The sequence below is a fragment of the Macrosteles quadrilineatus genome, unplaced genomic scaffold (genome assembly GCF_028750875.1).
Source record: "Macrosteles quadrilineatus isolate MER2022 unplaced genomic scaffold, UCM_ALF_1.0 Scaffold_6__1_contigs__length_79288215, whole genome shotgun sequence".
Lineage (NCBI taxonomy): Eukaryota > Metazoa > Arthropoda > Insecta > Hemiptera > Cicadellidae > Macrosteles > Macrosteles quadrilineatus.
The window spans coordinates 24,900,509-24,915,990 of NW_026542599.1; the positions used below are offsets into that span (position 1 = coordinate 24,900,509).

General features: G+C 33.3%; 1 protein-coding gene across 1 annotated transcript; it reads left to right on the forward strand.

Moving 5' to 3' along the window:
• Positions 1-6,126: 6,126 nt before the first annotated feature.
• LOC128996902 (snurportin-1-like) lies at positions 6,127-15,187 on the forward strand. Its single transcript, XM_054422428.1, has 8 exons — positions 6,127-6,405; positions 8,265-8,349; positions 9,680-9,838; positions 10,476-10,670; positions 11,967-12,125; positions 12,476-12,570; positions 13,442-13,568; positions 14,718-15,187. The coding sequence occupies exons 1-8, from the start codon at positions 6,266-6,268 to the stop codon at positions 14,802-14,804; spliced, it is 1,047 nt and encodes a 348-aa protein (XP_054278403.1). The 5' UTR covers positions 6,127-6,265; the 3' UTR covers positions 14,805-15,187.
• Positions 15,188-15,482: the final 295 nt, after the last annotated feature.

Below are 15,482 nucleotides of genomic sequence, written 5' to 3' on the forward strand. Positions count from 1 at the left end.
CGAATCTTTTTTACATTCGTCAGAAATTATGACTGTTATTCGTTTTAAAATAACGCCTTTAATACTTAGCATTTGCTCGAATTCGAGCAACAGGGACACTAGTTTAAAATATTGAGTCTTCTTGCAAAATTAATGTCGACATTATCTAGGGGTTGTTCGGCAAAAACTTTATTTTTAATAATCCCCCAAACAGAAAAATATAACGGTGTAAGATCGCAGGACCTTGAGGGCCAATCAATTTGCAAGAGAATTTGAAGTTTGAAACAACAATTAAAATCTATGCAAATATATAGTTACAATTGTAAAAAACCGCTTTGAAAAATGCATTGAAGTTAGTAAAATAGCATATTTTGAAAAATTCCTTTAAGTTTACAACCTATGTGTAGTGTAAATTCAGTTTCAATATAATTATTATATAAGAGTCATCTGCAAAAATCGTCCCACTAGCATTAAAAGGCATCATGCGTGGGAACGCATATAGCTTCCGTTTCCCAGGAAATTTATAGACTTTTGAGCACTAACTTCTGTCACAGTATTATTCTTATTTCCTATCCAAAATATAAAATTTGTTTAGTCGAATTTGACGCTTTGGTAAACTAGTCAGTCAGTCTACCACTTGAGTTTGACCGTGTAAGTTGGTGTCCGCTATTGCGATTTATGTTTTTGGAATAAAGTGAATAATAAAGGCAATAAGGATTGATAGTATTAATGAAGTAAAAAAAGTTAGTTTACGATTGGTCGAAAACTTAGATATGTGAGACATGTCAAATGCCTGAAACTTCAAAGGGAGTTTTCCTTCGTCACAACGCGTCAGTTCTTATCGTACTTCTGTTCAACAAATAACCCTCCAGCATAGTTTTGAAAAATTGGTTGTGGGGTTACTGTTAAAGCTGGAATTGCGTGACATGGGGGATGGCAGTTAGCTGTCTCAGCCTTATCATTTTCATAAAGTTGTCAATATAATCTCTCTACAGAATGTTAGGTGTAGTGGAATGTACTTGAAGTGGAGATGGCATTTATTCTTGAACTTTTAGGGACCTCCTTGTTTAAATGGTTGCGCAGCTTCATTGGCAAGAAATAATGCAAATAACATAGCAATTTAACATTTCCAAAAATAAAAATAAGTACTGTAAATTGGCTGTTACGTTAATATCGACGTTTACATGCATTGTTAATCAACGTATCTTATAAAGGATGATGTGATCTAAATTAAAAGGAATATGACCTTTACGTCACGACAGTAGCTGCTTAAATAGTACTTACTCTTTATGCTATTGTTTACAGCCAAAATGTCGTGTTATTTTCAATTTTGTTACCAACCCAGTGGGCCACGGTCCGTAATATAGGCCACTGCAAATAATTCAAGATAGGTATACCATTTTAGGCAAGGTTTCTGTGTTGAATGAATAAATCAAAGTAACCTCTCTGAAAAGTCTGCAGTAAATTGAAGTTTTCCAGCTTAATGACTTTCTAAATCATACACATATTTCTACATAAATATTGTAAAATGTTTTATCCAGTTGCTCTAAACTATTATTCATTTAACAAAATATGGACACGGCTCATATGGGCAACGTGTCCTTTTGCACTTGTATTATTGTGTATTGTATAACACAATCGAAGATTTGTCCAACGTTTGAAAACATGTATGACAATAATTTCATGAACCTATGATGATCTGTCTAGAATAATATCATTGATAGTCAAAGATAATATGATAAAATATAGACAAAAGTGGTGAAAAAGGCAGACAGCAACCCGTACAATAGATATAAGATAGTTCAATAAGAAATGATTGAAAGAGTTACTGTGATAAAAGGATTTTTAACTGATTTCGTAATGAAACGTTATATTGAAAAACATGACATGATACAGAAGAAAATTAATTTTACCTAACCCGCCATGTTAAACTTCCCTATCCCAAGCGTGATGTATACAACTTCCTTACTTCTCGAGTGATGTAAAGTATCAAAAACTCACTCGGTGATGTAATGAAACCCATTTAAATAACATTTAGTGATTAACTTAAAAAATATACATCTATGGAGCCAACGACGTTCAACGCTAGAAATCAGCTGTGCTCTTGAATTTTATTGTTATGTTTTGAAGAATTTTCCTAACCTAGCTTTTGTTTGTAAATGAACGTTACTGTTAGAAGATGAGTGAAATGGATAATGATTAATATTGTTCGTAACCTCCTGTATATTGTCGGGTCAGGTAAAATCTTGTACGTTAGCGTGTTTATACATCACTTAGGTAAATTATGCAACTCGCTTCCGCTCGTTGCACAACCTTCACCTGCGTGATGTAAAAACGCTCTTACTACTCTTGAAAAAGTAAATAGCTACAAGCTGCTATACCCGTGCTTTGCAACGGGAAGAAAATGTGACCTAGAGAGCTATTAAAGTGGTGCTGATGTGTGTTTTAAAATACAGCAACTCTATGATTTAGTTTGAAAATATAAACTGATTTAAAAGCGCAAACAGCGTAAACCTACTTACTTTCAAACCCCTACTTTTGATGTTAATAGATCCCTAAGAATATGGCAACATACCTTAGCATACTTTAGCAATACCCTTCATGAATAACATGTTTAACCATAATCCTTCAATTTTAGTCAAGCCTCTTGACATGTAGCTTACTCTTAAATTAAAAAATGAAACTTTGAGCAATACTTTACAAAACGTATAGCCTACAACCTCACTAACCATCCTCAATCTACATTCACAACACCAACGTCTTTTTCGAGTAAATAAACAAACACCAGTTCATTGTACAGACCAGCTGTTTAATTAACTAAATTAAATTAAATCATTTAAACATTGAAAGCATGCCAGGCGTAGCCCTTTGGAAATCAGCCTGTGGGGCAGCGCCCTCAGGGAATTCGTTCATTTCAATACTTTTCGGCAAATCTACACACTCTAAGCTTCATTTTGATGTGCCATATGCCTATATTTTCATTTGGTAAATGACCTTAACCGTTTACATAAAATTTGATTGTACCACTTTAATAATATAATAGATTACAAACAGAAAATAACATTGCAAATACTTCTTTTGGACAGTTCAGTAACTCCTAATAAATGTGTGTTGTTTAAAATACAGTTTAAAAATTAACAGCTGTTTCATTAAAAAGTATTATCCACATGACCAAAATGTAAACAAATCTGTGGAGGGATCTTTAACGGCTTCTGGGGCAGAGCCCTAAGGGAATTTACTTAGTTTTTCTTTTGATAACTCATCTACAGACCAAAACCTTTATTTGGACACCTCTACCAAGTTTCTACGCCCAGCCGTTCTCTCGAATTAGTGGACACAAAGTTTCCAATTAAATATTTAGATTCCTCCATGTTAATCTTATGGGAGAAAACCTAACTTTGATGAATAATCCTGCCCAAACTAATAAAGATTTCAAAAATTTAAAAACACTTTGCAAAACTACAGATCAGGCCATTTTTTTTACACTTTATTCATTAAAATCGAAATTCAATCTATGCCTGGCTTGTTCTCAGCCAGGTCTTTGCCCATGAGAACGTGACTTGAACTTGAGATCTTGCGATCATCTTTACTTTTCATTTCTATGAGGGGTCAGCGAACGTTTTGTATTGTTCATGAGTTTGTAAAGAAAATGATTTAATAATTTAAATTTTTAATTTTCATATGTTTATAAGGGCATTTAACAACTGCGCAATTAATAAGTACTGTAAACCATATTACTGTAAAAGGCCGGTCTTTATAAATTATATAGTTCTAAAAGAAATTTCTATTTGACCTCTTTGTCACAAAAACATACTTCTTTGTATAATGATTGTTATGTAAATGCAGTTGTCATCGTAATTTACAATTATTGATCTGTCTAAGTGTTATTTTTTCAATAAATGTAAATATCTTGTTTGGTAAACAAAGGATGTAATTGAATCTGTAAGTTAAGACAAGTATGCGAAAACTACAGTTTTCGATTAGCTCAAGCCTAAATTATATTGTATGTAATCTAGCTTGTTATATTTCGTTATTTTGTCACGTAAAAACATTTAAATTATGTATGATGTATAAATATAAAAAAATTTAACAACAAATCCATTTGAAAGTAAAGTTTAGACATTGGTACGGTCGACATTGGTACATTATCATTGGCGAAAATGCTCATGCACATTAACATTATTGCGGCTATGTGTTTAAGTTGTAACATGGTTTAGTTTCATATAGAAATTTGAGAAAATAATTTTTATTTTATTTTTTGTTGTAATGATTTGAAATTAAAGTTTTACATTTACAATAGTCAAGAGTAGCCTGCAGTAGCAAGACTTCTTGATAAGAAAGCTCTGGAAGCTTCCTTATCACCTGGTCCAGTGCATGTGCTGGCCAGAGTAGGGGTAGAAGGTTCCAGAACTGAGATATCTTATATAAGGGAGCTGCTTCCATGTGGGGTTGTTAGTTCAAGAGTGTAGATGTACAGTGTCCAGACCTGGGGTGAATTTTCTGCAGCCTACTCAATGAGTAGTAAGTTTATTTTATTTTTTATGTTATTTTAATTCATTCACTTTTATCCCTCCCTCTCTGCTAATTATTGTAATAACAAGAAAGACCATAGATGTTTTCTTATTAGATATTTAACTTTTCTTTCAATTAGTAAAAGATGTAAATATAAAATGCACCTTTTTTATTCTTTTAGAACTTATTTAATAGAGTTAAATTTGGATCTAAAAATAATAAATGCTAATTAAAGTAAAGTTTTTAAAGTTTCTAGAAAAGTTTAGCAATTGTAAATTTTATTTCATTCAGGAAGAAATTAATGTAACCTAATTTAATTTCGAAGGATTTTAATTCAATTGTTTAGCTTTTCAATTTAAAGAAGTTTGAAACATTAAAGAAATATGTATTTGTATTGTAGAAAGATAAGCTAGGAACGGGTTTGTTTGTTCACAGGGCTCAAGTGTGTACCAGTGATTAATGGTTTTAAAATGTCCCATAAAAAATATTAGCCGAATGTTTTAAATTTGTTGATTTTTTATATTTAAAGAAAACTAATGGAAGTAAATAAATTTCAGTTTGATTTTGGGTTTGGTTTTGAAAGTGTTTAGAAGAAACTGTTTTATTTTAAATAAACCATGACTTTTGTAACAATGATGAATTTTTATTTTGGGTCTCCTCTTAAGGCCAATTCCACTAAATAGAAGATAATTGATCTTGGAAATAACGTTACAAAGTTGAGACACGTTTGTAGAAAACACTAAAAAGGCAATCTTCTAAACAATTTTAAAATATTTACAACTTTAATTATATAGAAATGTTCATAACACAGTAAGTAATTCCATTAGTTGCATAAGCTTTTACGTGAGTCTTTTTAATTAATTGAAAATTAAGTCTGTAATAACTCCTAAAATAGCTCCTGTAATACCGGTACTTGATAATTGCTTGATTTCTAGCAACGAGTACACAAGTTAAAAATTCAACAATGCATTAACATAACAAGCTCTCTTTCACGCCGGCAGAACTGCGGTATTGGTTTACCATACACGCCTGCAACGATGCGCTGCAAACCGCGCGACGAGTAGCTAAATGAACCGTAGAGTAAGTGAGCCTTCTAATATTTGTAGAGGGTTCACTTACTCTACAGATCATTGTGCCAATGAACTGTAGAGTAAGTGAGCCGTCTTCTATTTGTGTAATAGTTATCATGAAATAGGTTCGTATAGTATACGAGCCTACTCCTGTAATTTATTTAAATTCAGTATTTTGGCTCGTATACTATACGAGCTTATTCCTGAATTATTCAAGAATTCATACGCTTGGCTCATAGGCACTATGATCTGTAGAGTAAGTGAACCCTCTTCATTTATTTGATATTTTTGATCGGCTCGTATAGTATACGAGCCTGTAGTGCAAGTGAACCTTCAATATTATTTACGAAGCTCGTATAGACTATGATTTGTAGAGTAAGTGAGCCATGTGTTTTAAGAATTACATATTTGGAGGCTCATTGTGTCAATGATTCGTAGAGTAAGTGAACCCTAACCCATCGACTCCGCAGACCGAAGGAAGTAGAAACAAACCTAACGAACGCTAAAAAACGAACGGCTAACAACATAACATGAACATAACCTTGGTGGGTTGGTAAATATTAACTTACCGTACCACCGCCCTCCTACTTACAACAGTGATTAAAGTTGCTTATCCTTAAGTATTACAATATATAGATAAACGTTAATGTTTCTTGAACATTTATTGTAATACTGCAAGATATAAGTACCCAAACCCAAGTGCCATGGAGAGTTTACAAGAATTCATCCAAAACTCTTGTCTTAGCGATGATGTTGCAAACAACAGAAAGGCTCAATATAAATCTCGACCAGAGAGTTCTATAAGAGAGAAACAAATCAAGCAGTTATTAGAACACTGGAAACGGTAAGTTTCAGAACCTTTTATAACATTACCATAAATTTCCATGAGTTGTTAAATAGATTAACTTAACCATTTGTTTAGTTAGGCCTAAGCTTTGTCCAGCTATGCCTAACACAAAGAATTAAGTTAGTCATAAGTCTTACAAGTTTGATTATTACAGCCACATATCATAAAAAAAAACACTAAAGCGACCGATAACTTAATAATGCTATGCTATCAGTTGTTTGCATACAGTTTGGGTACGGTATACTTCCGTCTGTTGTCAAAAACAACCGAATGAAAATACCGATTGATACATCGATTATTTCATTCGATATATCGTTTGGTTGGTTAGGTTACGATTTTCTCCGCACCTTGAAAAGCAGTTGCGTATATTTTCACAATTTGCAGTGGTTTCCACGCCTCAAAAAAATGTTTTAAGTTAAAGGTATTTTATTGTTTATTAAGTTAGAATCGTATGAATGGTTTAGGAATGTTTAAAAGAAAAGTCCAGAAAGTTCAGATTTGTAGGCTAACCGTTATTTTAGCAAAGTAAGTTACGGTACGGTAATTATTGTAAATCTTTTACGATCCATTTAACGTCATTGACATTCATGACATTGTGATAAAATCTAGATATTTCTCAAAGTAACTTAGAATGAGATTTTTTTAATTGATTCGAGATAAAACAGGATAGGCCTAGGCCTATTTCTTCAAATTAAAGCGGGGTAAAACAGGACTAGGGCCTAATTATTTATCAAACAAGCAGGATTTTTTTGTTTTGGTTTCTCCTGAATTTGACTGTTTTGAGATAACTTAAGTTACCTAACACACTACCTAAGCTGGTCAGTTGAGTCTACGTTGATTCCCAAGTTAGCATTGCGTTAGGCCTACTCTGTTTTGCAAGTATTGTATAACTTGACTTAATTATTATTTGACACAATCTTTTCTGACTTTGTCCCTCACCGATGCAGTATTCCAATAGGCAGCTATATTAACCCTCCGAGTGTCCATAGTTTAGGCCTTAATGTCCGCCTATTTTTGGCGCATTTGCAAGGTTTTATTAAAACGGATCTGAAAAGCTTAAAACAATGTTAATTCTACTGTTCTATATACCATTTTGTTTGGAAAATCATGGGCTTCAATATCATACATAAAACTTAAGGAATATTTGTTTTAAAAAAAATTTTTTTGGTAAAGATAAAAATTATTTTGGAAAAATTGAAAAAAAAAGTTTGTGATCAATGAAATTGTATAAATTATAGGCCTATAAATATTTGAAAATAGCCACTTTGTTCTAAATTTTATATGAGGATTACAAATATATAATAATATAAGGAAGTAGATTTGCAAAAATAAGTTATGGGCAAAAAACAGATTTCAGTACATAGCGTTTAGCTAAGAATGCATAGCCTAACCATAGCTAGGAATCTGGCTGATAATTTACATCAATATCACTACCTACTTCTTCAGGATCATCAACCAGCCCTTCAAAATCACTTAAATCTTCTTATAATGCACCACGTATATCACTACTTGTGATTTTTAACACTAAAACAATGATAAACATAATAAAACACATCAGTCATCGGTCCGAGGTTAACTAACCTGTTTACAAATACGCACGTCAGCTGTCTGCTACAATTACGATCGGCTCGGAGAACATAAAGCGCTTAGAGACAGACATCTGGAGAAAGCTTAGAATCTAATGAAAAGAACGATACCTAACTCGATCCAGTTCAATCCGATTTTGTCAGTCATAGAGCCTTCGCCGTAAACAGTGTTCGTGAGTCGCTGCAGCGACGCATGATACTCGGAGGGTTAAGATTAAGGGTGTTGTTTAGTATAAATTGTTTTATTAATTTACTGAACTTTATTTCCAGTGCAAGAGCAAAGCTAGTTGATGAAAAACGAGGACTTTTTGATGAGGAATTTGATGATAATGAAGAATGGGTGGATTGGAAAGAGGTAACGTTTGATTTTCTAAATTATTTAGCCAATAAGCTAAGCCTGTTTGAAAATAGGCCTACCTACAGAAGTAACAAGTAGGCTCAGTACCTACTTAGTTCTTCTTATAGTAAAGATGATGAATCTTGTAGAGGTGAGTTCTCTGCTAACTTACATTTTATTGTCTGGGTAGCCGAGTGGTTATAGTGCTCACCTTCAAATCTGAAGCTTCAATTCCAAGTGAGATTGTTTCAAGACCCAGATGTCATTTGTCATCGGGGCTGTGAAAAAATTATGCTCTAAGAAAAAGATGGACGTTAAATAGTAACAAGACCAGGGTTTGGACCGTTCCCTTTCGAAACGTAAAAAATGCCATTGGCTTAGATAACACATAAAAAATTGTTTTTATGTTTGTTGTGCCTGAACATTAAAACAATAAATAGTAGCTCGCAGATAATGTGTCAACCCAATCCAAAAGTTGCAACATCGAGTTGGTTTTGACGCTAGTTGCATCATGATCTTGATTTCAAATAGGTTATTTGAACTGTAATTTTTTTTTAGCGAATTTCCCTATAGGGAAGTAGCTATTACCGTAGGTCTCATGGTAAGACTTAGGCCCGGGACCGATTTACTTTTTCATTTTGATGTCCCCAGAGGCCAAAAACACCACTCGTTCAAATTTTTATATATGTATATATATATATATATATGAGTGTCCGTGAACACGATAACTTGAGTAATTTTTATCCGATTTTGATGAAATTTGGTTTGAAGGTGTAAGGCGGGATAAACTTGAATGAGTTCGCGATCCAGCATGATCGGACCATGGGAACAGGGTTTTATGGTTTTATGGGATAAAAATTGGTTTTTCTCACTTTTGACCCTCAAAACACAGAATTTCCCAATTTTTCTCTAAACCTTCTTAAAGAGCTTAAAAAAACAAACAATTCAGTATATCAAAGTGTTTTTGTACGGTTAGGCCTATTGGTTACCGAGAAAACTAAAAAAATGGTAAATTTAAAATTCCCATGTTATTCTTATGGAGAATATTGTAAAATGTTGTAGTTTGCTTGTTTATGGATATCTTTTGATTAAACTTGGCAAATATATTCATTTTAAACTAAGCAATAATTATTTTACTTAAAACACACACTTTATTAGTTTCCTTGTAGCAGCAAACCTAGGTACTCGTTAAACCTAATGTTATTTAAATAGATCAATTGAAAATCAATTCAGCCAAATGGAAATTCGCTTAGGCGTCAGGTTTGCTGCGGCGGGGGTATTTCATGTTATTTTGTGCCTACTTAGGCAGGCTAGGACTGATGTAAAAGCTGTTAAAACTTAATTTCAGAGCAAGAAGCAGAAGCAAAGTAAACGGTGGATGAATCAGCATTGCAAGAATCAGCTGATGTTGTCTATGTGGCTAACGGAAACCCCAAGTGACTTAGAAACAAATTGGACAGCAGTGTTGTGCCCGGAGGGTCAACGAACATTGGTCATTGCTAAAAAGGTAGTTAACGAAAGTAAAGTTTGTGTTCGATTTTAATTGTTTAATCCATAAACGATTGTGTACAGTCTAAATATAGTATTCAAGTATATTAGGATGACAGCCTAAGAATATAAGGAATGACATAAGAATGACAATACCTATTGTATTATTTGTACCGAATGGCTTATAAAATCATTTATCATTAGCCTATATGTAGGCTTAGGTACTTATTATAAGCCTATATGTAACTTATATATCATATAATACTTATTTAGCTTATATATTTAGGCTGGCTATATTAATATAAAATTCAGGATACAACGTTGTGAAACTGAATCGTTAAAATTTTTACTGTAAATAATCGGCTGGTTTATTAGTAGCCTAATAGTTGTTTTACTCTGTGCTAAAGTAGGCCTAAAACAACTCATTATTTATTTAATTTTTAATTAATTAAAAGCTCTTTAACGTCGGCACTATTTTAAAATATCACAGGTTAAAGATTTTTAGTGTAATCATGGTTGCTTGAAATTACGTCTCGTTCATGAAACAATATGATATTAAGCGCTATTCTTATCCTCATCGCATCTTTAGCAAAATCTCACTCAATTTGAAAAAAATTGTTTTCTAATAAGTATGCTGAACTATTTTTTGTTTCCAGGGCTGCACTAGAGCGTACCACAAAAGCGGTTTCCTACTTGCCAAATTTAAATCTGTTTTACCAAACGGAGCTCCGACCAACAGAACAAAAAATTCAGATTTAATAATTTTAGACTGTATCTGGAATGAGTCGTCCATGCGCTTGTTTGCGTTGGATGTACTGCATTGGAGGAACCAGACTCTTTTGGACTGTGATGTAAGTTGTCTTATTTTACAATTTTTTTAACTTATCTTCCAGCATTCTTTGGTTGCACTTTCATACTGGTACAATGTATCGAAATTTCTATTTCATTCAGCATGCATCGAAATTCAGATGCATCAATTTAGTCTTTGCATTGATTTGGTCCCGATGCATCAGAAAAACTGATGGTTTTAGACTAACCATCAAATCAGCAGTGTCCCATCAGCAGGGGGTTAGGTCAGGAACCATTCCCTTGTTCACAACAAATTTTATCTTGTAGGCTAATTTTTTTTCCATTTTAATCTTTTTTTAGGGTAGCCTAAATAATCCATTTCAGTAACGCAAGTTGTAAATAATTTTGAAAGAAAATCATGCAATGCTGCATTGATTTGAATCTAAATTCTTTTGGTTGCATCGAATCGAATAATAGCTGCATCAACACCCTACAATCAGGAAGTAAATTTGACAAAACTATTTTAAACTTTGGTTTAAAAATTCAATCAATGTGGCATAATTTTGTTTTGCTGCCAACAGGCCTATACAAAGTTATTGACGGAATATTTTTAAACTCAGTCTTAAAGTATAGTTGTAAACATTTAAAAGGTGCGCCTTCACTGTGTTAGGTCAAGAATTTTACATTTCTACGATATTGGTATGTTTCTAACAGTAGCCTATATAGGCCTATTTTCAAAACTTTGGTTTAAAACGATAATTCAACTCTTGAAATAAAAGGCACATTTTGTCTAGTGGTTCAAGCACCACACTTTGGTCAATGTTAAATTAAAAAAGGTCATGTTTAAATTCTCGATTAACAACTAATCAATCAAAAATGAACCTATGGACAGCATTAAATTGATCTTAACCTTTCCATGGGCAACATGGATAGTCTGAAAATTTTACACAACTAGGAAAGGAAAAAAAAGATATGGAAAATAAACAGTGTCAGCAAACTGACACATACTTTCTCCCTTAAGCTTGTCAAAACCCCTCATACAGTGGTGGGTAAGCAGTGGAAGTAACTACCATGATATTTTTTTGGGTAAAATCACAAAAACTGTAATTACTTTGAACTTGAACTAAAGAAATATATAGGATGGGGAGGAGTCTGCTAACTCACCCGATGAAAGAGTGCAGACGATTCAAATACCACATAAAGTATATTTACACACAACAGTGTGTAAAACATAATAGGTAAGGTAGCCTAACTTTGAACTGCAGTTTTTACAGCAATGAGGGTTGTACCATTTTGTTAAGACTTAAAAATAGCTATAACATAACACCTTTTTATTACAAATAAACAACTTTTTACAGGCTCAGTTTCGGCTGTATTGGTTAAACTGCAAGCTGGCCGAGGTGACGCAGAGTTTTGCCAAGGAAAGTTTGGGTTCCGACATCTACAATGTGTTTCTGCCTCCACACTGTGTTCCGTACACCCTACCAGCAACATTGGCCCAACACCAACCAAACGAGGTAGGCATACCAGCGATAATAACAGTATTGTGTTCAAAACGTATTGAGAGTTACACTACATGCTTTAGAAAGTAGAATAAATAGTGGACTTATTCATAAGGTGAGTAGTAGTATTAAGGTCTCCAGTCCATGAAGACCATAAATAAGTCGCTTTTTATTTTTTAATCAAATTTTTTTCTCACTCAGTTAAACACTAATTCGGAGTCTTCTCATTGAACAGTACCAGTAATTGTTGATTTGCTCTTGTTTCAAATAAGTCTATATTCAATCTATGATTCATTACTGTTTAGATTGTGTTAAATTACTATAAACCTAGTATTTACTCACAGTCCTCTCCTATTTATTTGCAGGTAGACGGTGTCTTGTTTTATCACAACTGTGCTCCGTACGTGTCAGGACAAACTCCGCTTGTTGGTTGGCTCAAGCCTTACATGCTTCCAGAGAGGTGATAGGAGATTACATTTACTATAAGAAGTGTTAAATGAAATGATAGTTTTGTTACTCAATAAGATCAGCTTATTCTTAGCTAGGACCATTTGTTAAACGCTTAATGATGAAGAAAAACGGGTTACAGTTTAGATTAGAAGCCGTAACTTTATTCCATGGATGGAATGCACCGTTAAATAATGAAGAAGTAGTGCCTTTATTCATGATACCGGTACCTGTTTAACTATTGCAGTTATGTAGTTTTTTTTTTTTTTTAACAGTAGATACATTGCATTCTAGAGACGTGCAAGTGGTTTGATTTTTGAGCCGAACTTTTACTATCGCGATCGATGCATGATGATATCTTAACAATCAGGGGAGATGTGTAAAATCATACTGCGATCGTGGGGACATAAAAATATGATGTCCAACATTTAAACAACCACAGGAGATGTTTAGGATTTAACTGTGATAGTTAAGATGATGATGATGATGTGTCCACGACCACGAGAGAAGTGTAATATTCGGCTGTAATCGCAGGAGAAGATCATAATGTCTACACTCTACACGACCCCACTCCTAAACTCTTCCAAATTGCACATTTGTAGTCTAAGTCAAAAATCTTTCTAAGAACCTTGTTTTCAAAAACTAGGACTTTCATACCTTCCCTCCTGATCATGATTCGGATTTCTCTTATCATAAAGCTGTACGGGTCTAGTATTTTTTTTCTTTAACGTGAGAGAATTCCCTAGCTTAACAGCTTTTTACTTGCAAGGAAAACTTTTATTTTTTCTCCTATTCTGTTGGTATTCTACTAGTTCCCCTGAGTTATTGTGTGTAAGTAGTAAACTATGCTACGTAACTTAATTCGTTTTATTTCAACTGCTCAGGCTGGGAATGGTGGTACCCCAAGGATATATGGACCTAAAACCAGCAGATTACGACAACCTCGACAACTGGGTGGCTCAGTGTAGTCACTCACACAAACGCAACGCTGGGAAGAAACCAGACAATGAGGTAGGATACATAATACTTCAATGCTTAGAAACATAGCATATTTTAAGCTGAATAGGCTAAATAACAGCTAAATGGGTGATTGAGAACGTTTTAAAAGTATATAGATCAGCTAGCTTTTTAAAGAAAGAGAATTGTTGAGTCCAGGGGCTAACAAGACACAAAAAAGGTTACTAAACAACCAATATTTTGTATGTACTAGAATAAAATATGACATGTCTTTTTCGGCGTGACATAATTTAGTTGATTTGAGTCAGTATTGAATTGTTTTATTGCTTCAAATGCCCACTTTGACTGGCTATTCATTATTGAGGACTATCAAACCTTATTACCAAACACAACTCCCTCAGAACGCTTTTTAACCGTGAAATAAAACCAATGTTCTTCCTGAGTTTGATTACGTAGCGTTACGATGGTTTAACAATGTTGAAAGTTGTGTTTTTTTAATAAAAACCCTCATACATCAGTATGGCTGTTGTCTGCTGGTGATGGAAATCACAGAAAAGTCATTGATTGGTTATACATTTTAACGTCGTCCCCCCTCCTCAAAGTAACTGAAATTTTGTTTGATTGGTAGATTGTGAGGAATGAGAAAAAAACTGACCCTATTTGATCAAGATCAGCGTAAATATACCATTCCAATAATTAGTTACATTCAAAAATGTAACAGAGTTATTACCATTTTGTAGAACAATCTTCTCGAGGAAATCATTTTTGTAGGGAAATATGGTACGTTTTAATATTTCTTTGTAGACCAATGTCTTACCATACTTTTGGCACTATTTTGGTATGCAAACTAATTTAGCGGTCAATAGATTTTTTTGTTTCTAAAATGTTTACTGTTTTCCATTTTATTTACAGTGCACTAAGATGATTGTGTAGAAAATAATTTATATGAAACAGGTAAATTTTGTAATCCTGCTTTAGTATTTTGTAACAGTAAAGAATTACTTTACTTAAATTTCAATCGTCAGTTTTTGTAGAGTTTGTACACAATTTTCCTTGACAGACGTGTTTATTGGAAGATCAGATCATCAACTTTTTAAAGATTTTTATCGTGTTAATAAACGTTGTTAGTTTTCCTTAAGTTTTTTTAACTTGATCTAAAAACGCTGTTGCAATAATTTAATCAAGTTTTGGATGATTTTACAGGTAGAAATGGATAGCAGTTTACACGACTCAGATAGTGCAGAGTTACCTGCAGTCGAAATGGAAGACAACATGGAATCAAGTACCTAAATAGAAAGATAATTGACTGGTTTTATTGAGTAAAAAACAACAGAATATTTATCTTTGTCCCAAAGACCATTTAACTACCTGTTTATTTAAATGCCTGTTTGTATTTAAAAATATGTGTCAAATAATGTATCTACTCTGCATACACATGGAGCCTATTTCACCAATCTTTTTAGATTGTGGAGTTATTTTATTAAACACTCAATTGCCTTGTAATTTGTGGCTTGAATGTAATCTTGACATTATCCTACATGGATGAATATTTACTATTATATGTCATTAGAGTACCACTGTCTCATTTGTGAACATTGTTTGTGTAAACTTGCTTTGTACTTCACACTGTAAATACTGTAATGTTAATTTTATACTTGCGTAGTAAATTGTTAACTCGTATCTTAACCTACTCTACATTTTCTTTCCTATGAACTTAACAGTTATTTAAATACATTTAAAAAATAATAATTTCAGGCCTCGCTAGTGATGTAAAATACCCAGGTATTTAAAACTCGGGGTAAATACCCTGGGTATTTACCCGGGTAAATTCCCAAAATCCATAAATACCCGGGTATTTTGGGTATTTATAAAATCAATTGAAATTCATTTATATTTACCCCTAAATATGTTATTGTTATTACATGATAAATTAGGATAGTCAATAACACCTTTTACAGTAACTTGAAG